The following is a 23,987-nucleotide window of genomic DNA, read 5'->3' on the forward strand; positions in this document are numbered from 1 at the left end:
CTCCTTTGATGTCGGGTATGCAGGCCGCTCCTCCTCCATACTACCCCCGGGAGTCCGCTTCCGTCAACTGCTCCATTCTCTTTCCTTCCGCTTTCCTAAAACCTTCTTGACAACTTGGGGTACGGCACCGCCTTGGCTCCGTCCCCGGATCTACTTGCTCCGTGACCTATGTCAATTTCCCAAGGATCGTACACCTACACTTGTTTACCGTCGGGCATTTGCTGCTCTATGTGCACAAATGACGGAAGCCACATTTATTTACACCGACGGCTCGAAAACATCGTTAGGTGTAGGGAGTGCCTATATTGTTGGCGACACCCCAAATCACTTTCGGCTTCCCGACCAGTGTTCGGTTTATACTGCGGAGCTTTATGCTGTTCTCCAGGCTGTCCACTACATCCGCCGCCATCAGCGGATACAGTACGTAATCTGCTCAGATTCTCTCAGCTCTCTCCTAAGTCTCCAAGCTCTTTACCCTGTGCACCCTCTGGTCCACCGGATTCAGGACTGTCTGCGCTTGCTCCACCTGGGGGGCGTCTCAGTGGCGTTCCTCTGGTTCCCGGGACACGCTGGTATCTGTGGGAATGAGGCGGCCGATATAGCGGCCAAGGCTGCAGTCTCTCTTCCTCGGCCAGCTATTCAGTCTCTTCCGTTTACCGATCTACGGAGCGGTTTATGTCGCCAAGTTGCTCATTTATGGCATGCGCATTGGTCAACACTTCTCCATAATAAATTGCGGGAAGTGAAAGCCCTTCCTTGCGCTTGGACCTCTTCCTCCCGAACGCGTCGTCGGGAGGAGGTAATTTTAGCTAGACTCCGGATAGGGCACTGTCTTTTTAGTCATCGACATCTTTTAAGCGGTGATTCTCCCCCACTCTGTCCCCACTGCTCTCAGCTGTGGACGGTCAGACACCTTTTAATTGAATGCCCCTATTTTAATCCGTTACGCTCCCGTCTGCAGCTATCGCCTGATCTATCGTCGATTTTAGCAGATGACACGCGCTCAGCTGACCGCGTTCTACAGTTTATTAGTGACAGTGAAATGACGTCAGTCATTTGAAGCTTTTTTTGGGGACAACCAACCCCTTTCTATAGTGGATTTTTAAGCATTCCTTCTGCCTTTAGTTTCTCAAATTTTATGACTTTGTTCCCATTGCCGCTGATTTTAAATTTCGTTTTTTTCCTGTTTTCTACGTCACGGGCTGGGCGCTAATGACCATAGAAGTTTTGCGCCCTAAAACCACAAACACAAAAAAAAAAAAAAAAACTACTTTGGGTTCAGGTAAGCTTAGTGATGGAAAGACAATAGGAGGGAGAGGCAGGTTTACTGATGAGGTGATTGAACGTCTACAGAGATACTATGGGTATGCTGTAGGGCAAAATACTAGTAATGTTAGTGACATGCGAAAAGCAGTGTGGGCATTGTTCCTTCATACTGCCTCTTCCAATGAATACCTTCAACACAGCCTGTGCCCAAAAGATTCCTGGTGCAAATATAATGCAAAAAAGGACTATGATCACAAACATGGTTTGCCAGCAGCTGTGATAAATGGAGTAAAACGAATTTTTCATGACTTAGCACAGCCAGAATTGTTAGTGTCTACACGGAAAGACGCAGAATCCTAATGAGAGCGTAAACAATTTGATTTCGAAAGTGATTCCTAAAAGGGTGTTTGTAAGCATAAAAACACTGCACTTTGGCAATGATGATGCAATAGCAACCTACAACCAAGGGAACAGTCTGAAGTGTGAAGTTCTGAAGGCATTAGGATTTACAGCTGGGGTGAACACTGTACGAGCACTAAGAAATATTGACAGAGAAAGGATAAGAGGAGCAGAAAGAAGAGAAAGGCATATGAAGTATGATGGAACAAGAGGCCAGAAAAGAAGACAGAAGAGGAAGCTTTTGGAGGATGAAGAAGACCCTGATAATCCATCCTATAGTGCAGGAATGTATTGAGAAACTCTGATAGCCATTTCCCGTAAATTAGAATTTTTCGAATATAAGGAAAATTTTCTCAAAATCCACTCAAGCTGGAGAGATGAAATTTTTGTACAGCACTCCTAGTGGTCAAACTTACATTGTAACACAGCCATTTGGCAATATGTTCAGTAGTTTCATTTCAGTTTAATTATAAAGCAATTATTGGTAAAAAAATTTGGGTCATTAGTAAAAAAAGTAATTGGAAGGAAACTAGAAAAGATACTCCAATATCCCTCTGTCATAACTGCAATACTAAACCACTCTATATGCAAAAAAAAAATTCAAATTTTTCTATTTGGTAGTTTATTCATAAATGTTCCACAAACTTAGTGATTTTAACATGGGCAGCATAGGCACCTCCGGCTCCCCTTAAGGGTACAACTCGATTACTGAATCGATACCGTTCGTAGCATTGGCCATTCAAATCGTAATGCAATCGACAACGAACTGGATGGAAAGAGTGCCGGACATTCGGATGACAGTAGTTTGTAATGTATTAAGCCCGAGTAGGTAAATGGTAATAAAAGTCAATTACAACTGTTGCTAGTTGTTGGTAACGAAGTGGGAGGACGTTTCTTATGCCTGTTGGTGTCAGAGCGAGCGTTCAGCGCCAAAGAGACCACCGGAGCAATATCTCATCGCTCTTATTTCTTCTCTAGTTCTTGTTAAGCGAAGATGGTGTTTTGAAGAAATCCACCCACGACTGTTTCTAGTAACCTTGTGTAACTCAGCTACTTTTGAAGCTCTACTCGCTCACCGGTACTGTCCGCACCAAGCAGTGACAAGTCACTGTACTCAGATTTCAGATGAAAAAGGTTCGTCTCCTTGCAACCCTCCAGATCTATGTTTTGCATGGTGTTCATAAATCGCCTAAGGGGACTTGGACGTCATGGGGGCCAAGACATGGAATTGTTTTATTTAATAAAATTTTATGGTTCTTTCTGATATTAAAAATATATACGAGTACTTAACGTATAATACCTCATCAAAACCGTGATTAATTGCTTTCTAAAGCAGATGCGGAAAGTCAGTGCCTAGCTGTCACACTACTTTCAAACAAAACTTTGCCTATGATGTCTTGTTATTTAATTTTTGCGCCTCTATTTCGATAGCAACTTGTTTGTGTAACATACTTGAAGGACATATCGACTGTACTGTGAGCAAGGGTTTATTCCAATCGATCTTCCCCCTGCGGGTCCGGGGATTAGAATAGGCCCGCGGTATTCCTGCCTGTCGTAAGAGGCGACTAAAAGGAGTCCATCCCCCTCACGGGGGTAGTTAGCGCCTGCGTCCGGAGACGGACGGTTCCACGACCTATAATCGTGGTCTTTTTGGTTTTTCACTTCTCGTTTCTTCCTTCCTTTTGTTGGTTCCTTTCTTTGCTCTTCTCCACCTCACTGTCTTCCTTACTCTTTCCCTTGACTTCTCCTTGCCTTCTCATTGCCTTTTTCTCCTTGCCTTCTCATTGCCTTTTTCTCCTTGCCTTCTTCTCCTTGCCTTCTTCTCCTTGCCTTCTTCTCCTTGCCTTCTCATTGCCTTCTCCTTGCCTTCTCTGGTCTCCGCCTCGGCGTTTGAGACAGTCTGTCCTCTTTCTCCCTCTCTCTCTTCTTTTTCCTCTTCTTCCTTCCTCCCTGTGCGTGCCTGAAGGCCGACCCACGCGTTCGCACGCGTAGCCGGTGACGGGGTAACGCGTAAGTCCCCGCCCTGGGTAGACATGTAAGGCACGCGCGTACCCCCTGGTAAAGGCCAGGCCCGGGGAGGGGTGATTGCCTGAGCTGATACCTTCTGACCATGCCGATTGGTCCCTCCGTCTGTTTCTCGGGAGGTGTGACCTGAGGTGTAAACATTCACCTAAGGCGGGAGTGCCCTCTGAGAGGGTCCCCACAAGGAAGGAGCGCGCCATCGGAGACGCTGGCAATCATGGGGGATTCCTCCGCAATGGATTCTACTCCATCTCTCTCGACATCGACCCAAAAACGGAAACGTGACCAGCCAACAGTGACAAAAGTACTACCGCCTGCCCCACAGTTCCTCGTAGTTTCTCGATCTGAGGACGGAAAGGATTTTTCCTCTGTCAACCCTTCCGTTATCCAGAAGGGCATAGATGCCATAGCCAGATCTGTCAAATCTTGTACCAGGTTGCGTAACGGCACCTTATTACTAGAAACTGAGAGTGCCTTTCAGGCACAAAAACTGCTTCGGGCCACCCTCCTGTACACGTTCCCTGTCCGGGTGGAGCCCCACCGAACTTTGAATTCGTCTCGTGGTGTAGTCTATACTAGCTCCCTCGACGGATTGACTGACGAGGAGCTTCAATCTTTCCTCGCTGAGCAGGGCGTGACGGCTGTCCATAGGGTCATGAAAAAGGTCAACAATGACCTTGTACCGACCCGGACACTTTTCTTGACCTTCGATAGTGTTAAGCTGCCATCGCGCATCAAGGCGGGCTACGAGGTTATTTCTGTTCGCCCCTATGTCCCGACACCTACGCGCTGCTACCAGTGTCAGCGTTTCAATCACACTCGACAGTCTTGTTCCAATGCGGCTAAATGTGTCACTTGTGGCAGGGATGCCCATGAGGGTGACTGTCCACCTCCGTCTCCTCGTTGTGTGAACTGTCAGGGTGACCATGCCGCATCCTCCCGCGACTGTCCTGTCTATAAGGAAGAACGCTGTATCCAAGAAATTCGGGTCAAAGAGAAAGTGTCCACCTCGGCTGCTCGCAAGCTATTGGCTAGTAGGAAGCCCACGCTGCTCCCAGCGGGGAAATACAGTACTGTCCTCGCCTCTCCTCGGACTACCCGGGAGGTAGCAACCCAGACATGCGATCTGACCTTCAGCACCACGGTCGTCCGTTCGGCCAGTGCTAAGATCGCGCGGTCGACGTCTCCTCTTCCTCCCATCACCCCACAGACACCAGCCACTTCCTCGAAGTCAGATGCACGGGCCTTCAAGAAGGAACCATCCCGTGCAGACTTCCTCTGTACCTCGACCTCCCAGCCTTCGACCCGTACTTCCACCAAACGTCCTTCCAAAAAGGCGCATAGGAAGCACAGTTCTCCTCCTCCGCCACGGCGCATTTCTTCTCCTGCGCCACCCAGCGGTTGCCGCCCCAGGCCGTCATCCGTTTCGCCTGGCCGCACCGCTGGTAGCCGTACATCTGGCCGTTCACCGGCGGAGGAAGCTCCCCCTCCCGGCCATCCTCCCGAGATGGCCGATGACCCTATAGACCCAATGGACGATGACTGTCCGCCTACTGATAGCGGCGGCAGTGCACGCTCGAAGCCAGGCCATAAGCGGCCTTCGAGGTGACCACTTCTATCATCTTCCTTTTCTTACGATGGCACTTATTCACTGGAATATTCGCAGCATTCGCTCCAACCGAGAGGACTTGAAGTTGCTGCTCCGCTTGCACCGTCCGCTCGTCGTAGCCCTCCAGGAAACGAAGCTACGCCCATGCGATCAAATTGCCTTGGCACACTACACCTCTGTGCGTTTTGACCTACCCCCTGTGGTAGGTATCCCAGCTCATGGAGGGGTTATGTTGCTGGTCCGGGATGATATTTACTATGATCCCATCACGTTGCACACTGGCCTGCAGGCAGTTGCCATCCGCATTACTCTCCCCACTTTTACGTTTTCCTTTTGTACCGTTTACACTCCATCGTCATCTGCCGTTACCAGGGCAGACGTGATGCACCTTATTGCTCAGCTACCTGCACCATTTTTGTTAACTGGAGACTTCAATGCCCACCATCCCCTTTGGGGCTCTCCAGCATCCTGCCCAAGGGGCTCCCTGTTAGCAGACCTTTTCAACCAGCTCAATCTTGTCTGCCTCAATACTGGCGCCCCTACTTTTCTTTCGGACACATCTCACACCTATTCCCATTTAGACCTCTCTATATGTACTCCCCAACTTGCACGCCGGTTTGAGTGGTATGCACTTTCTGATACATATTCGAGCGACCACTTCCCGTGTGTTATCCATCTCCTGCAGCATACCCCCTCTCCGTGCTTCTCTAATTGGACCATCTCCAAGGCAGACTGGGGGCTCTTCTCTTCCAGGGCGACCTTTCAGGATCAAACCTTCACAAGCTGCGATCGTCAGGTCGCACACCTCACGGAAGTCATTCTCGCTGCTGCTGAATATTCCATCCCTCACCCTACTTCTTCTCCACGTCGCGTACCGGTCCCCTGGTGGACGGCCGCATGTAGAGACGCTTTACGTGCTCGTCGACGTGCTTTACGCACATTTAAACGCCACCCTACAGTGGCGAATTGTATCAATTATAAACGATTACGTGCTCAGTGTCGTCGTATTATCAAAGAAAGCAAGAAAGCCAGCTGGGCTGCTTTCACAAGCTCCTTCAACAGTTTTACTCCTTCTTCTGTTGTCTGGGGTAGCCTGCGCCGGCTATCTGGCACTAAGGTCCACTCACCAGTTTCTGGCTTGAAGGTCGCGAATGACGTCCTTGTGGTCCCTGAGGCTGTCTCCAATGCCTTCGGCCGCTTTTTCGCAGAGGTTTCGAGCTCCGCTCATTACCACCCTGCCTTCCTCCCCCGCAGACAGGCAGAGGAGGCTAGGCCACCTAACTTCCGCTCCTCGAATTGTGAAAGTTATAATGCCCCATTCACCATGCGGGAACTCGAAAACGCACTTGGCCGATCACAGTCCTCCGCTCCAGGGCCAGATTCTATTCATATTCAGATGCTGAAGAACCTTTCTCCTGCGGGTAAAGGTTTTCTTCTTCGTACATACAATCGCATCTGGATTGAAGGACACGTTCCCGCATGCTGGCGCGAGTCTATTGTTGTCCCGATTCCTAAGCCGGGGAAGGACAAGCACTTGCCTTCCAGTTATCGACCTATCTCGCTTACCAGCTGTGTCTGTAAAGTGATGGAGCAAATGGTTAACTCTCGATTGATTTGGCTGCTCGAGTCTCGACGCCTACTTACCAATGTACAATGTGGATTTCGTAGGCGCCGCTCTGGTGTTGACCATCTGGTTACCTTGTCGACCTTCATTATGAATAACTTCTTGCGGAAGCGCCCGACCGCGGCTGTGTTCTTTGATTTGGAGAAGGCTTACGACACCTGTTGGAGGGCGGGCATTCTCCGAACCATGCATACATGGGGCCTTCGCGGTCGCCTCCCTCTTTTTATTCGTTCCTTTTTAATGGATCGACAGTTCAGGATACGTGTGGGTTCTGTCCTGTCCGACACCTTTCGCCAGGAGAATGGGGTGCCACAGGGCTCAGTTTTGAGCGTCGCTCTCTTCGCCATCGCGATCAATCCAATAATGGATTGCCTCCCAGCTGATGTATCAGGCTCCCTTTTCGTGGACGATTTTACCATCTATTGCAGCGCGCAGTGTACACGTGTCCTGGAGCGCTGTCTTCAGCGTTCTCTTGACCGTCTTTACTCCTGGAGTGTCGCCAATGGCTTCCGTTTTTCTGCCGAGAAGAAGGTCTGTATTAACTTCTGGCGCTACAAAGAGTTTCTCCCACCGTCCTTACGACTCGGTCCCGTTGCTCACCCAATCGTGGAGACAACCAAATTTTTAGGCCTTACATTTGACAGGAAACTTAGCTGGTCTCCACATGTGTCATATTTGGCCGCCCGTTGTATCCGTTCTTTAAATGTCCTCCGTGTTCTCAGTGGTATGTCGTGGGGAGCGGATCGAACCGTCCTACTTCGTCTATATCGGTCGATCGTCCGCTCCAAGCTGGATTATGGGAGCTTCGTATACTCCTCTGCATGGCCATCCATCTTACGCCGCCTCAACTCCATACAACGACTTGCGATCGGAGCATTTTATACCAGTCCCGTAGAGTGTCTTCATGCTGACGCTGGCGAATTGCCACTCACCTACCGGCGCGATATTCTGCTTTGTCGGTATGCCTGTCGGCTACTGTCAATGCCCGACCATCCGTCTTATCGTTCCTTTTTTGACGACTCTCTTGACTGTCAATACGGGTTTTATGTCTCTGCCCTGCTACCCCCTGGAGTTCGCTTTCGTCGCCTCCTTCAACACCTTAATTTTTCACTCCCTGCAACCTTTCGAGTGGGCGAGAGCCGCACGCCACCTTGGCTCCAGGCTCAGGTCCGCGTTCACCTTGACCTCAGCTCGCTCCCAAAAGAGGTCACCCCCGGTTCGGTCTACCACTCCCGTTTTTGGAACTTCGTTCGAAATTCATCAACATGACTTTCATTTATACAGATGGCTCTAAGACCAATGACGGGGTCGGGTGTTCCTTTATTGTCGGGGCACAAAGTTTCAAATACCGGCTCCATGGCCATTGTTCGGTCTTCACAGCTAAGCTCTTTGCCCTCTACCAGGCTGTTCTTTACATCTGCCGCCACCGACATTCTGCTTCTGTCATCTGCTCAGATTCCCTGAGCGCCATTCAGAGCCTCAGTGATCCGTACCCGGTTCACCCTTTCGTACACCAGATCCAACGCTCTCTTCAGCAGCTGGTGGACGTCGGTTCTCCAGTTAGCTTTATGTGGGTTCCTGGCCATGTCGGTATCCCTGGGAACGAAGCTGCAGATGCCACGGCCAAGGCTGCAGTCCTCCAGCCTCGGACAGCTTCTTGTTGTGTCCCTTCGTCCGATTTTAGCAGGGTCATTTGTCGGCGCATCTTATCGCTGTGGCATGCCGATTGGGCTGCACTTACAGACAACAAGCTTCGGGCCTTAAAACCTCTTCCCGTGGCTTGGACGTCCTCCTCACGCCCTTCTCGGTGGGAGGAGGTCGTTTTAGCCCGGTTAAGAATTGGACACTGCCGGTTCAGCCATCGCCATCTGCCGACGGCTGCGCCGGCGCCGTTCTGCCCATGTGGGCACTTGCTGACGGTTAGCCACATTTTAATGTCCTGTCCAGATCTTAACACACTGCGCCTCGATCTTAACCTGCCAAATACTTTCGATGCCATTTTAGCGGATGACCCACGAGCAGCTGCTCGTGTTCTTCGTTTTATCAATTTGACAAACCTCGCTAAGGACATTTGATTACGCTGTTTTTTAATCCTATGCCTGTCAGTCTGTCTTTTATCGTGTTTTCCCTTTTAGTTGTTGTGGTCAACTTGTGCCTCGCGGTGCATTCTTAGAGTAGTCAGGGCGCTAATGACCATTTAAGTTGTGCACCCTAAAACCAAAAAAAAAAAAAAAATCCAATCCATCTTTCTGTCGATACAAGTAGATCATTTGGGTTTACTTGTGTTTTTCGTGTGGGTACGAGTGTTAAACTTGTTTTTGTAACTGCGTCTTTCAAACATTTTACATCGTAAAATGCCAAAAATGAAGAAGTTTAATTGCAGTCGTAAGCTTTACAGTAATCAACACAAGCTTGTTGTTGAAACTCGTAAAAATGAAGATATTGTTAGGCCGCAGCGAAGTGAGATTGGGCCTAAAAGTTCGCCAGGCAGTGTTTCGCAAATTCAAACATCTTACCAAACAAGTTGTTGGTGTCAGAAATAGGGAAAATCTGTTACATTTTAATTAATAAGTGGAAGTTTTTCGAACTACTGTTCTGTTGCTAAATGTAAATGCTGTAATACTGAAAAATCTCTTAAATTTAGTGAGGACATAAGTAAGAGAAGAGATCTCGTCAGAAAAATTTAAGTGGAGTTTCAAATGTATAAAGTAACGAAATGTACTATGACATCGCCCGTAACATACAGAGAATACAGTGAAGTGAATAGCCGCCTTGCTTATGCCATGAGGTGTAATGTAAAGGGGAAAAAAACAGTCCAGATGTTCTGTGCTATGAGGATATCCCACCAGCGCGTGTCAAATTTGAGATGTGTTACGGACGTTTGCATGATGCCCTAACAGAAGTCAGTGAGGCATCCATGCAGAGGGCAGCGAAAGAAACCGTAGATATTTGCCAATTTACTGATACTGTAGCTGCATTGGGTGGTTCATGGCAGGAGATTGGTCATACATCGCCGAATAGAGGAGTCACAGTTACCTCTTTAGATAGAGGCAAGGTGCTGGACTGTCAATGTCACAAAACGCTGCCAAGGTTTTACCAATAACGTAACTGAAAACAAATGTGACAAAAACTTTGAAGGTTTCAGTGGCAATGTTGAAATCAAGGGCAGTGTCTATTTTTAGTAGGTCAATTGCTAGACCTGGTGTGAAACACACTCACTACCTTGACGACTCTAAAGCTCCAGTAGTGCTGTGGCTCCTAAAACGATAAGGTGAAACTTATATTAGAACGGTGGAATGTGTAGGACATGTGAGGAGAGAATGGGGGTAAGACATAGGAAACTCTGGAAGTACATAACAGGAAGTCTGATGGCAAGTTAATTGGTAGACAAGGCAGACTCCCAAATAACGAATAAAAAAAACCTGATGGTCAATCCATCAAGAGAAACAACGAAAATGACACTGAGATGGCAAAAGCAGTTTGGTCAACTGTTTCACAGAATATCAGCTGATGATCATCCACAGCACGGCCTCTGTCCAAAGGAAAACACATGCAGGAGTGAAGCAACTGGACAGAAACATGCACATGCACACCCGTTGCCAGGAACTATTATGGTAGAACTAAAGCCAATAGTAGTGATCGTTCAGATTCTAAACTCATGAAAAAATGTTAACTTGGCAAAAAACAGAATCCGAATGAAAGATTCAGTAGTTGCATTTGGGAGCACTTGCCAAAAACTGTTTGTCGGCATGTCAGCTTTTTAGATTGGTATGATGGACGCTATAATATGTGTTCATGATGGAGTAACAAGCAGTTAAAACCATGAGCAGACTAGGCATAAAAACTGGTGGCAACATGAAAAGTGCGCTGCTACGAGTGGATAGGCAATTTTTGTCAGTGAAACTTAAAGCTGCTGAAAGCATGACAAAGGCGAATATAACAAAGAAAAGAAAGTAAAATGAAGAAGGGCATTCAGAATCAACAAGGTTATGGTGCTGGAATGTTTTGACACGTTAGCATTGGGAAGAAAATGACATACAAATGTGTCGTTTCAGTTTCTCGTAACCAAAGTTTTTGCATGCTTAGGCACCTTTATCTCATCCAGCATTAAGCCTACAAAAATGAAATTTTTCATGGAATAATAGTAGCGTGCTTACTTACACAGTGAACCATATTATTCAACAATATATTAAATATTTTAAGCCTGAGCATGTTACATATCCTTAAATTATTAGGAGAGGAAAAACACAAAATATCAAATTGGTAAATATTCCTGGTTTGCTGTTTCAACAAGTTAATAATTGAAGGAAAAAATTTGTTTTTACCTTTTGTTTTTTAAAAGTTTGGAAGTACAGTGTACCTAAAATAAAAAGAACAAGTAAGTCAGCGTGCAACACAGATATGAATATTCACTCCACCATATGTTCCACAGTTTTTAAGTTTGTTTCACATGGAAGTCACAACATACTAATTATTTGGTTAAAGTTTTATTCCAGTATCTATTGAATTTCTTCAGTCATTAGATTTCAAAATACCAGTAAAAACTGCAGGCCACGACGTCCAGGCCCAGGCAAATACCTTGATGGTTCCTTTGAAGAAGACACGACTGATTACGTTCTCTAGCGTTCCCAATCGGTGCCTGTGCTCCACCACAAATGAACTCCTTCTAGACTGGGCGTTAAACCAGAACCTTCCCCTGACGTTGACAGTGGTCTATGTCCGGTCGTGAGATGTCAACGGCGAAAGCGAGAGCCAACTGTGAATGTGAAGCTAGCAGGAAAAGCTAGAGCTGTCAAGGAAAACACCGGCGATAAGTGATAACCGACCACTGTGTCGCCTCACAGACAGATAATTGCACCTGCGACGACGCAAAAAGGCGAGAGAAGTTGTATTTAAACTGGAGGAAACTTCCCAAATCACTATTGTTAAAAGTGAGCCGCTATGCCAGTGTGCCTGTATGGTGTGAAACTTAATTACAAAGTTAAATGGAACAACGTCGACTCCAGAACTGATTATCATAATAACAGCTGCAAAGTCTGTTGTGGAGTCTGCTGAGAAAATAATAGCGTTGTATTCACTCTTGCATATGGCTTCATAGTCCTTTAATGTATGAAGTGAACACACTGTCGGCTTGCAGGGTACGTACATTTTCGTACAGGCACTATGGACCACATGCATCTACGAGCTCTTGTTGTATTAATAGATTCAGTACTGCATTACTTATTGCACATGCATTTTATTAGGATCACGGAATTCTGCTGTATATATGTTATCGCTGACACTCGCAGATAATGCGACACGTATAAACTTCTGAAGAAGGGCACTAAGTGCCCGAAAAGGGTTAAGAAATTAAATTTATTTTACCCAACTGGTTGCAGATTATTTCAGTGTATACAACTACAGATAAAAACTAAAAATATGTGCATAACTATCACCATCGAGCGAGTAGAATCCTACTGCAGCCTTAACGACAGTGAATTTGTGGTCAACACTGACAAAATTACTAGGAAAATGGTACGGCAAAGACTCAGCACGGTCTCACGGTGAGATATATTGGATATGTACAAACGCTAACAAATAACACGACGAAATCACGAGTAGTAAACGGAATTGTTCGGAATCCAACAAAGTGGGGGCAACAGCTTCACATCTATGGTTTAACCCCGACTCTTCTAAAATAGGTACGCAAATGTCGTAGAACGGATATCCGTTATTGTGGATATAGAGAAATGGAGGACATTAGCAATATACTTTTTGTGTGCCCAATACAGAGCGCTAAGACAGACAATCTTTTTTCGTGGCTACTCAGGTCACGCGTCAAAATCCTTTACGGACAACATTCTTTTACTAAAAGATTTAAAAGTTTCGTGACAGCTCGTTTAATTTCCCAGTGATGTAAATGATTCAGTATGTCATATTTGTACAACTTAACGGGAGATACATGGTATGTATTGTATAACAGTACAAATGACAGACGTCAACCTACATCATGACTGTATGACTATTTTCAGTACTTTTTTCGGTTCTTCCACGTAAAGTATATTAGAACACAGACAACTGCATCATCTTGTTTCATCGTAATCTCCTTCACTACAGAACGAAAACACTATGATAATTGCCAAAGCAAGATTGAATGCCGCCTGACTTCGTTGTGAACGCGTGGTGGCTAAGAAAATACAAGGTGAGGCAGCGAAAACGGGCCATCCCAAATATTTCAGAACGAATCAATATATCGGGTTGCTGTTTTCACCAAGTGATAGTGGACCATATGGCGAATTTCCTGACGTTCGCAGGTAGCATTCATCGTATACGAGGGGCCTTTGAAAAGTCCATGCAAAAATAAAAACTACTAAAGTGTTTATTCCAAACCTTTTTCATTTTTCCACGTAGTGTCCTTTTAGACTTATACACTTCGCCCAGCGCTGTTCTAATTTGTTGATCCCTTCTGAATAATAGGAATTGTCCAAGTCTGCAAAACAGCTATAAGTTGCTGCAATCACCTCCTCGTTTCAATAAGATCTTCGTCCTATCAACCATTTCTTAAAGTTGGAGAACAAATAGTAGTCCGAGGGAGCCAAGACTGGAGAACAGTTGGAATCCTATTTCCATTAATTTTGTGATCACAGCTGCTGAGGTGTGTGCTGGTGCATTGTCGTGATGGAAAAGGACTTTTTTGCGGTGCAATCGCCGGCGTTTTTCTTGAAGCTCTGTTTTCAAACGGTTCAATAACGATGAATAATATGCACCGGTAACACTTTTACCCATTATCAGATAGTCGATGGGATTATCCCTTGCGAACCCCAATAGACAGTCGCCATAACCTTTTCGGCCGAAGGAATGGTCTTCGCCTTTTTTGGTGCATTCTCTCCCTTGGTAACCCATTGTTTAGATTGTTGTTTGGTCTCAGGAGTATAGTAATGTGTCCATGTTTCATCCACAGTGACGACGCTTTAAGTCCTGCGGCTTCTTCCTGAACAGCTCCAAACCGTACTTGCAACACTTCACACGATTCCGTATTTGGTCAAGCGTGAGCTATCTTGCAGATAGTTTTCTCATTTCCAAATGCTTATGCAAAATATTATGTATCCATTCATTCGAGATTCACACAGCACTAGCAATCTCACACATGTTAACTCTTCTGTCATCCATCACCATATCATGAATTTTATCAATGATATATTGAGTCGTAACCTCCACAGGACATTCAGCATTTCCTTGTGGCCATATAGCCACTCCGAAAATTTTGAAACCACTTATAAACTGTTCTAATCGAAGGTGCAGACACACCGTCATGTGTTTCAAGCTTCTATTTAGTCTCCTGAGGCGTTTTGCCTTTCGTAAAGTAATGTTTAATTACCACACGAAATTCTTCTTCGTCCATTTTTTGAAAATCACTGCACTTCCTTGGTTCACACGAATGCCAAACACAAAGAAATACACAAAGTTTCAGCCATATTGGTCTGAGTTCTTTCCAAAGATGCTATTAACTAAACGTGACCTCGATACGTGCTGGTGGTGCCATCTCTCGGACTTTGCACGGACTTTTCAAACCGCCCCTCGTATAGTTGCCAAATTTCGACACCACTTTTTTGATGGAATTACAGTATGTACTTTTTCTGTGCATTCGAAAGAAGCTTCTAAGACAACATGGACTACATGACATGTATGGCTTAATCAAATAGTATTAAGATCACTGTGCTGTAACCAGTGTCACGCCGTCAGAAGATCAGATTCCACAAATACCTGCCCTATTATACCAAGTGTAAGCAAATACGCAACTCACCTACACTCCTGAGTTTACTGTCACGGATGCCATAAGAATCGCCGAAAATGATGACGTTAAGCACTGCTACACGTTGAAAAGTGATTCTGGAGAAACAATACTGTACGTTGATTTTCATCATCGGCAGCACAAGCCCGTGTTGTAAGGCGTTTATTCGAGGGTCACTAGTGTTTCCTTGAAGATCTCTTGTTTTATTTTGCTTCACATAGGGAAGTGTAGACGTATTAAGTTTGGCGAGTGTGCAGACCATTTTGAGTTTCCTGAATGGCAGCTGCAATTGCCTCCAAATGTTCGTTTAGGAGGGTCTGTTATTACATGAGCAGAATGGGACATCCGTCATGTTTGTACCACACAGGTTGTCACACGTCCAGTGGGATGTCTTCCAGTAACGATCGCAGCAGCATATCCTAGTAACTGGAGATACTTGAGAGTATTTACATTCCCATTAATATAACTGGGACCAATTTACGGTTCTTGATAAACACGCATTAAATGTCAGTTTCATATAAATTAAATAATGTGACCTGTGACGAAAAAATAGATTAAAAAGGAAGTGGCAGCGGGATTCAAACCCTCAACCCGCTTGTGGACCCTCTTGCTCACCGCAAACCAAATGGCTTTTTTTTGCTCCTTATTGTTCGTTGCATTTGGTTGGGTGGATGCACTATGACACCCATTCAAGTTCATCATTGATCCATTCAGTTTTTTTATTACAGAGGTCAGCTGACCCTCGGACCGAACATGCTGAGCTACCGTGCCGGCATCCACTTGCCCACAATGGCTTTTTACGAAGTATAACATTGCACAGATACATCAGTTATATAATAGACACGTAAAACTTCTCGGAATTGCCAGATACGTGTACCTTACTGCTGGCACATTACGTTGTTTTAATGGTCTACTAAAGGTGTACAAAGTCTGATGTAAATCCGTGATTCCCCCGTCGCGACCTCCCGTTGTTAGTAACATAAGGTTTTCTCACATAAAATGTCATTCACGTACTACTTTCTAAATTTCTACAAAATCAGTTCAAAGCTGATTTTCGTAAGAAATTGCAAAAATAAATCACGATCAATTTGGTTTTAGAACAACTGTTTTACGTACATAATTTCAAACTAAACATAATTGGAAACAGAGTAATTTCCAAGAATGATTGTCTATCAAAGTCGTTGGGCCCAAACGATACATATCGAACGTACGATCGGAAATCGATCATACGACTCCGGTGGCGGGCGTTATGAGTATGTTTACGTTGGTCACTACAGCAACGACAAAATAAGAGCGTTACAATAATACTTGTAATTGTAAAGGAGACGACTTACCTTACTCGTCGTCGGTATTGTCACGAGATAGTCCTTTACGGTGTTCTGGATGGATAATTTGGAAGAATCGAACCGTGTATTCTTCTTGATACTCGTTCGTTTTCCGCACTGTCCGCGATGAGATTTAACGGTATTTCAACATCGAAGCTGTTCCTAAAGGTTAGCACACTTTGCACCACCACAGTCTACACAGTCCCTTCATTCCTCGTCCGGTAGTACTCCATATCTGCGACAAAAAGTCGAACAACTTTCTACGCTGGTCAAACATAAAATTAGATTCTTCCTCTTGAGAGAAGAAACGTCAAGAACGCCAGACATTCCACTCACTAACGACATAAATCGTCTGGATTTCCCTAGCAGCTCACAAATAATTTGGAGCAAGTAAGGGAACGACGGAAAGCAGACAAAATGACGATCAAAAATAATTGAGCACAACGCCCGCCACCGGAGTCGCATGATCGATTTTGATCGCACGTTCAATATGTATCGTTTGGACCCAAAGACTTCGATAGCAGAATATCACGTTCGATTATCGAATGTGCGCTAACAGTACCTGAAAGTGGCAGACAAACGTGAGGGATTTCATCGTGGCACCAAGCAACGTCGCAGCAACGTGTTGTCCGTGTTTCTTTGGGTGTGATTTTTATTTTTAAACTGACAAAACTGATGCGAATGCGGCGCCCAGTGGGGACCGGCAGAGCTCTTACGCAGCGACTGGTCCTCCTGCAGCAGCCACGTGTCCGAATCCGCCAGGAAGCCGTGGTGCATGAGGACGGGCTCCCCCGGCGCGCTGCAGTTCTTGCCCTGGGGGATGCGGAACAGCGTGAGGATGTAGCCACTCTGGCTGACCACCTGGTGCCGCTCCACCGGGTAGCCGTACTTCTCGATCAGTCCCGGCTGCACAAAGAGAAATGGAAACCAAATTGCACACTCGGTGCTAAAATTTGGAACAGAAGTGATCCAGCTCATACAATCGCACGAAACAGGTGTCTCAACTGTATAAGTGGCCATGTCTTCCGAAAAACCAAGAAGTACACACTACGTGCCATTAAAAATTGCTACACCACGAAGATGACGAACTACAGACGCGTAATTTAACCAACAGGAAGAAGATGCTGTCATATGCAAATGATCAGATTTTCAGAGCATTCACACAAGGTTGGCGCCGGTGGCGATACCTACAACTTGGTGACATGAGGAAAGTTTCCAACCGATTTCTCATGCACAAACAGCATTTGACCGGCGTTGCCTGGTGACGCGTTGATGCGATGTCTCGTGTACGGAGGAGAAATGCGTACCATCACGTTTCCGACTTTGATAAAGGTCGGATTGTAGCCTATCGTGATTGCGGTTTATCGTATCGCGACATTGCTGCTCGCGTTGGTCGAGATCCAATGACTGTTAGCAGAATATGGAATCAGTGGGTTCAGGAGGGTAATACGAAACACCGTGCTGGATCCCAACGACCACGTATAACTGGCAGTCGAGATGACAGGCACCTTATCCGCATGGCTGTAATGGATCGTGCAGCCACGTCTCGATCCCTGAGTCAACAGATAGGGACGTTTGCAAGACAACAACCATCTGCACGAACAGTTCGACGACGTTTGCAGCAGCATGGACTATCAACTCGGAGACGATATCTGCGGTTACCCTTGACGCTGCACCACAAACAGGAGGGCCTGCGATGGTGTACTCAACGACGAACCTGGGCGCACGAATGGCAAAACACCATTTTTTCGGATGAATCCAGGTTCTATTTTACAGCATCATGATGGTCGCATCCGTGTTTGGCGACATCGCGGTGAACGCACATTGTAAGCGTGTATTCGTCATCGCCATACTGGTGTATCACCAGGCGTTATGGTATGGGAAGCCATTGGTTACGCGTCTCTGTCACCTCTTGTTCGCACTGACGGCACTTTGAACAGTGGACGTTACATTTCAGATTTGTTACTACCCGTGACTCTACCCGTCATTCGATCCCTGCGAAACCCTACATTTCAGCAGGATAATGCACTACCGCATGTTGCAGGTCCTGTACGGGCCTTTCTGGATACAGAAAATGTTTGACTCCACACATTCTCCAGATGTCTCACCAATTGAAAACGTCTGGCCAATGGTGGCCGAGCAACTGGCTCGTCACAAGACGCCAGTCACTACTCTTGATGAACTGTGGTACAGTGTTGAAGCTGCATGGGCAGCTTTACCTGTACACGCCATCCAAGCTCTGTTTGACTCAATGCCCAGGCGTTTAATAGCCGTTATTACGGCCAGAGGTGGTTGTTCTGGGTACTGATTTCTCAGGATCTATGGACCGAAATTGCGTGAAAATGTATTACACTAGAACTGACATGTGATTACATTTGTCCAATGAATACCCGTTTATCATCGCCATTTCTTCTTGGTGTAGCAATTTTAATGGCCAGTAGTGTATAAAGCACACGAATTTTACATGACGTTTCCTCGAACGAATCACTTCCTTCTGTAAAAAGACGCTTAGTTTTACTCTTCGGCCATTAGCTTTTTAGTTCGTAATGTGCCTTTCTACCTTCTGTCATCAGATATAGGCGCTAGCGCAGAGGTGCTTTATCCATGTAGCATAGTTTTGCGACCGAACTGAAGAGTCCGGAACGAACACATACGTCTGAGTATTCCTTTCCGTGGTGCGTTAAGTAATTGTGGGCAGACCCAAAGGAAGTGCTACAGGTGGCCCGTAGTAAATAGTAAGCTTTCAGTTGGCCACCACGCTAACATTAGGTGTGCTCGACGCGTCTACCACTTCTATTCTTCTTCTTCTTCAGTAGCGCTACAGCCATTGGTGATCCTTGCCTTCTTCAACAATCTTCCTCCATACTACTTGGTTATTTGCTGCTCTTTTCCACCCCGGGACTCCCATACTGGTGATATACATTATTACCTTGATAGCCATTATTACCTCGTCGCTCCATCTTCTTCTAGGTCTCCCTTTTCGCTTAGCTGAATGGATCACACCTTTCATCATGTTCTTTGGAATTCTATCTTCTGCCATTCTCTCAAAATGTTCTAGCCATCGTATTTGATGTGATTTCACAAATTTTACAATGTCCCTGCCTTGTATTAACTCTTATAATTTGGCATTGTAGCGTATTCTAAAGCCTTCTTCCTCCATTATTGGCGCATAGATTTTGCGTTGTTCTTTCTGCTCAATGGTTTTTAGTGCATTTTTATCGTGTTCTGTCAACGTCTATACCTCTGACCCGTATGTGATAACTGGGCGGGCTAGGGAATTATATATTAGCAGTTTTGTTTTTCTTTTAATAAGGCTATTTTTGAAAAGTTGTATAGTTGCAAAGTAAATTCTGTTTCCTGTTTGTATTGTTTCTCTTATAGCCTTTCCAATACTGTTATCATTTCTTATTAGGGCTCCCAAGTAGTTAAAAGAGGACACTCCTTTGAAGCATTTCCCATTGATGTTTAGGTTTTTAAGGGTTCTTCTGGCCTCAGATTGTAACATTACCATATATTTGTTTTCATTTACTATGAGGCCAATTTTTAAGGCTTCTGTTTCCATTACCTGGTATGTTTCTAGGAGTGTTGATATTTCTTCCTACTACAGCAATGACAACAGCGTATGCACATATCTGGCTGGTTTTCATAAATATGGTGCCTCTTTTGTTGATTTTATTTACTACACTATGCAGGGCTATATTGAATAGGACAGTGGAGAGACTATCACCTTGCTTCGCACATTTAGTAAAGTGAAAGCTTTCACTTGTTCAGCTAAGGACCTGTACTTTTGCTCTTGTCTCTGTCATTGTCATTCTGATTAGTGTTATTAGTTTAGCACATATACCAACTCCGTTCACTATTCTGTATAGTTCTTGCCGATTTATGCTGTCAAAGGCTTGTCTGAAGTCGATGAATAGGAAATGCAGATCTATATCATATTCATAGATCTTTTCCATAATTTGTCTTATCACAAATATTTGATCAACTGTTCCTCTGCCTGGTCGAAAGCCACACTGATATTCCCTTAGTATGACTTCTGCAAACTTCTGCATCCTTTCGTTTAATATACTTGTGAACATCTTATAAGCTGTGCTTAGGAGTGTGATACCTCTATAGTTTTCACATGCTGTTCTGCACTTTTTCTTATAAATGGGAATTATTATTCCAGTTTTCCAATTACCTGGCATAGTTTCTGTTTCCCATATATCTGATATTAATGTGTGCAGTTCCTTTATTACAGCCTCACCACCAGTTTTTATTAATTCAGCGATTATGCTGTCTTCCCCAGGGGCTCGTTTGTTTTTGGACTTGTGCACAGCCTGGGAGACGTCTTGTAGTGTTGGCTTTCTTGCCTCATTGATTTCATTGTCTACTTCCAGCTCCACTCTTCCCTCCTGTGCGGCTGTCTCTTCATCTTCTAGGCTGGTGCTTAGTATATCTTTGAAATACTCTGCTCATCTTCCCACTATCTGTTCTTCCTTCCTTATCATTTTATCATCTTTACTGGAACAGGCCACTGTTTTTGGTTGGAATCTATTCTTCATTTTGCCTGTAGCGTGATAGAACTTCCTTATTTAACGCTGTTCCTTTAATTCTTCTAGTTCTTGAAATTTCTTCTTATTCCACTCTCATTCCTTTCTCTTCTACAGTCTGTTAGCTCTTCTCCTTAATTCTCTATATTGTTCCACATTATTTCTGGTCTCTCTGAAACACTTTCGTTCTTGCTCTGTTCTTTTCCTCTATTGCTCACCTGCAATTTTCATCAAACCATTCCTCGGTTCTTCTATTCCTTCTTACGCCTATTATTTCCTGTGTAGCATCCTTAATGGCTTTTCAATGCTGTTCCACCTTTCCTCTACTCCTACTGCCGTCTCTTCATTGTCCAACTTTCTGCTTAGTGTTAATTGGTACTTTTTTACTTCATCACGGATGTTCAGTTCGTCTGTATTCCAGTTCATCATCTTCCCTATTCTGTTGCCATTTGTTAGTGACAGTTTCTCTCTCAAGACTGAGTTTATCACAAAGTGGTCTGAATCACAGTTTGGTCCTCTGCAGCTCCGTACGTCCGTAACTGACGTGGAGTGACCTGTAGTCACTAAAATATGGTCAATCTGATTGACTGATCCATTGGCTGCAGACTTAAAAGTACCTAGATGGATCCTTTGTGTGGAAAGCATGTACTTTCAATAATCATATAATTCCTTGCTGCGAATTGGCATAGGAAGTCTCCATTCCCGTTGTTTTCTTCGTGTAGTGAATATTTTCCAGAAACTCCATATGGGTGTTCATTTTTCCCTATTTTTCATTAAAATCTCCTATTACTAGCACTAGGTACTGCGCAGCACACATTATCCAAGTCTTCGTAGAACTGTTCTTTAATTTTATCCTCTTTTTCCTCTGTTAGTGCATGTTCATTAACTATTGATATATTCCCAAATTTCCCTCTTAGTCTGATTCCGCACATTCTTTCATTTATGGGTTCAAATTCTAGAAGGCTTTTCCTAACTTCCCTAGTTATTATAAACCCTGTTCCAAGTTGGCCTGTTCTTTCTTCTGGTCCACTCTATACCTATGAGTACTCAGGTTTATCTATCTGCCCATTCCCTTTTCCATCTTATTTTCTGTAGCCCTACGATATCATATTTGAATTTTAAAATTTCATTGGCTATTTCTTTCATTTTTCCAGGCTGAAGCATTGTCCTCACATTCCATGATGCTACTGCCAGATCCTTTATCCGTTTCCTTTGCTGGGATCGTGATACCTGGCCGACCTGTGTGGCCGAGCGGTTCTAGGCGCTTCAGTCTGAAACCGCGCAACCGTTACGATTTCAGGTTCGAATCCTGCCTGGGGCGTATGTGTGCGTGATGTCCTTAGGTTTAAATGGTTCTGAGTTCTAGGGATGGATGACCGCAGATGTCAAGTCCCATAGTGCTCAGAGCCATTTGGTCGTGATACATGCTTTCCATCCAGTTTCCCAGGCTTCTATTAAATTTCCGTAATATTCTTTTTTTTTTTTTTACAGTATGAGTTTATTAGCACCATGCCCAACCCCCAACCTGGAAGACCAGAGTTTGTATGAGGTTTACTCCTCTAGGGAAGCTGGCTTCACTACGCCTCTAGAGCCCTCCATGCCCTATGTTGTGGGACACACTTTGTCTGGCTCCTCGGTTGAGATCAATCCAGCTTGGGTGACCCTGCCAATAGCTATGCTACCGCCCGCATAGCTCTCGACTTCAACGAAGCACGCAAACCCTCCCATCCAGCACTGAAGTTGCCTACTATAAGGCGGTGTCCCCTGGGAGGCCCACTTCTAATCGGATCCATATATTATGACATCCTGTGTTGTGTGGAATTTGACCAGTGCAAGTGCGTACTGAGGCAGTGGACGAGTTGGTGGCTCCATCAAGGCAACGCCCAGCACACGACACGTTTCCGTGCTTCAGACAGAAATACGGTAGCCAGATGAGCAAAACAATGGCGTGAGACGGGTTCTGTAATTAGTGAGAAGCATAATAGACCTGAAACGACAGTTAGAACACAGGAATATATCTGACAAGTTCGTGCAGCTCTGCAACGAAGCTCAAAGCCCTGCTGTCAGCAGATTGCAGTTGTGCTGTACAGTTGATGCAGTGGGTAGAGTTTTGGGTTAGCATACAGGAGGTCGATGGTTCGATCCTGCGTTAAGGCATATGCTTTCTATTTGGTAAATGTGGTAAATGTAGTCGATGTGGTACGATATCTGGCATCTTAATCAACTGCGATTGCAGTGGGTGGTCTAGAAAACTTTTGCACTTACACACTACAATTACAGAAATGTAAGATCGGTCAGCTTTGAAAGAAGCCCTTTCCACATCGTGGACATAAATTTATTGGCACAATTTCATCTATTAGATGCGAAACCTGTTTTCTTTGTACCCTCCTCCAATGGTCCCATAGACCAGTACAAACTATTATTCTTTCCTCGTTCAGGTTCATTACATTTCGCTAGGGCCTCACGTTGCCTGTAGGACTAGCAACGTGGTTTGCAAATAATATTCAAACTCTGTTACTATGTGTGTGTATTATCACCATGGTCCAACTAATTATGCCTTTCAACGCTGAGTCTGGTGTTTCCTGCTGGTTAGTACGTATCTAAATGCATTATTATTATTTATTTTTATTATTACAGTGGACGCAGCTTTGCTACAAAGGGTCGAGAGCGGTATGATCCGGCGGGTTGCGCAATGTAGAGCCTCTGTTGTTCTGAGGACAACGTATTCTGTTGTGAAGATCATGTGGTCATGGACATTATTATTGTCACTGGTTGCTAAGGTGGACACCTGAGCGCTCATATTACATGTAGTATAAGTGATAAGTAGATGTTGCGTTATTGTACTGTGCTATCATCTGTAGCCTCTCGAAACTGATAAATTTTTTGTAGTTATTCTGCCCCATGGCAGGTCATTTGTTTCAACTGATTATTTCTTATTTCAAACTAGGTATTTCTCATGTTCAGCGCTACAAAATGTTATTTCGTACTGTAATATACACCATTTCTAAGCTCACATGTGTCCTAAATTTGTCAGAATGAAATTAGCATATAAAAAAATAGAACCAACGCAGGATTGAACCCTTGACCTCCTGCAGGCTAACCCAAAACCCTATCAGCTGCACCACCTACACAGCACAGTCCATATGTGCTGACAGATGTAGTTAACATACATGTGGTTACAGTGTTGCCAGACTGCCACTCTTTAACGTCCTTTTCTGCCGGTTGTACTCGCCGGACGAAATTTTGTGACGTTTTTTTTATCTCTGACACGTGAGGAGTCGCGCTGCGAAGCCCGAGTGCGCGAATTTCGCTTCACCCTATATATGCACAGTTTTGTATAAACTAGTTGCTAACTTAGATATTGGTAACAAGTAAGACACATAATAGGTTTTGATGTATTTTTAAAAAAATTAAAAGTGTATTTAATGGAAGAAACAAC

At 44.8% G+C, this 23,987-nt stretch overlaps 1 protein-coding gene across 1 annotated transcript in view; it reads right to left on the reverse strand.

Annotated features, from left to right (window-relative positions):
* Positions 1-23,987, reverse strand: part of LOC124622730 (lipase 3-like) — a 147,711-nt gene that overhangs the window by 105,974 nt on the left and 17,750 nt on the right. Inside the window, exon 2 of the mRNA XM_047148521.1 lies at positions 16,733-16,922. Within this exon, the coding sequence (XP_047004477.1) occupies positions 16,733-16,922 (190 nt within the window). The remainder of the gene's footprint in view (positions 1-16,732; positions 16,923-23,987) is intronic.

Source organism: Schistocerca americana, chromosome 7 (assembly GCF_021461395.2).
Source record: "Schistocerca americana isolate TAMUIC-IGC-003095 chromosome 7, iqSchAmer2.1, whole genome shotgun sequence".
Lineage (NCBI taxonomy): Eukaryota > Metazoa > Arthropoda > Insecta > Orthoptera > Acrididae > Schistocerca > Schistocerca americana.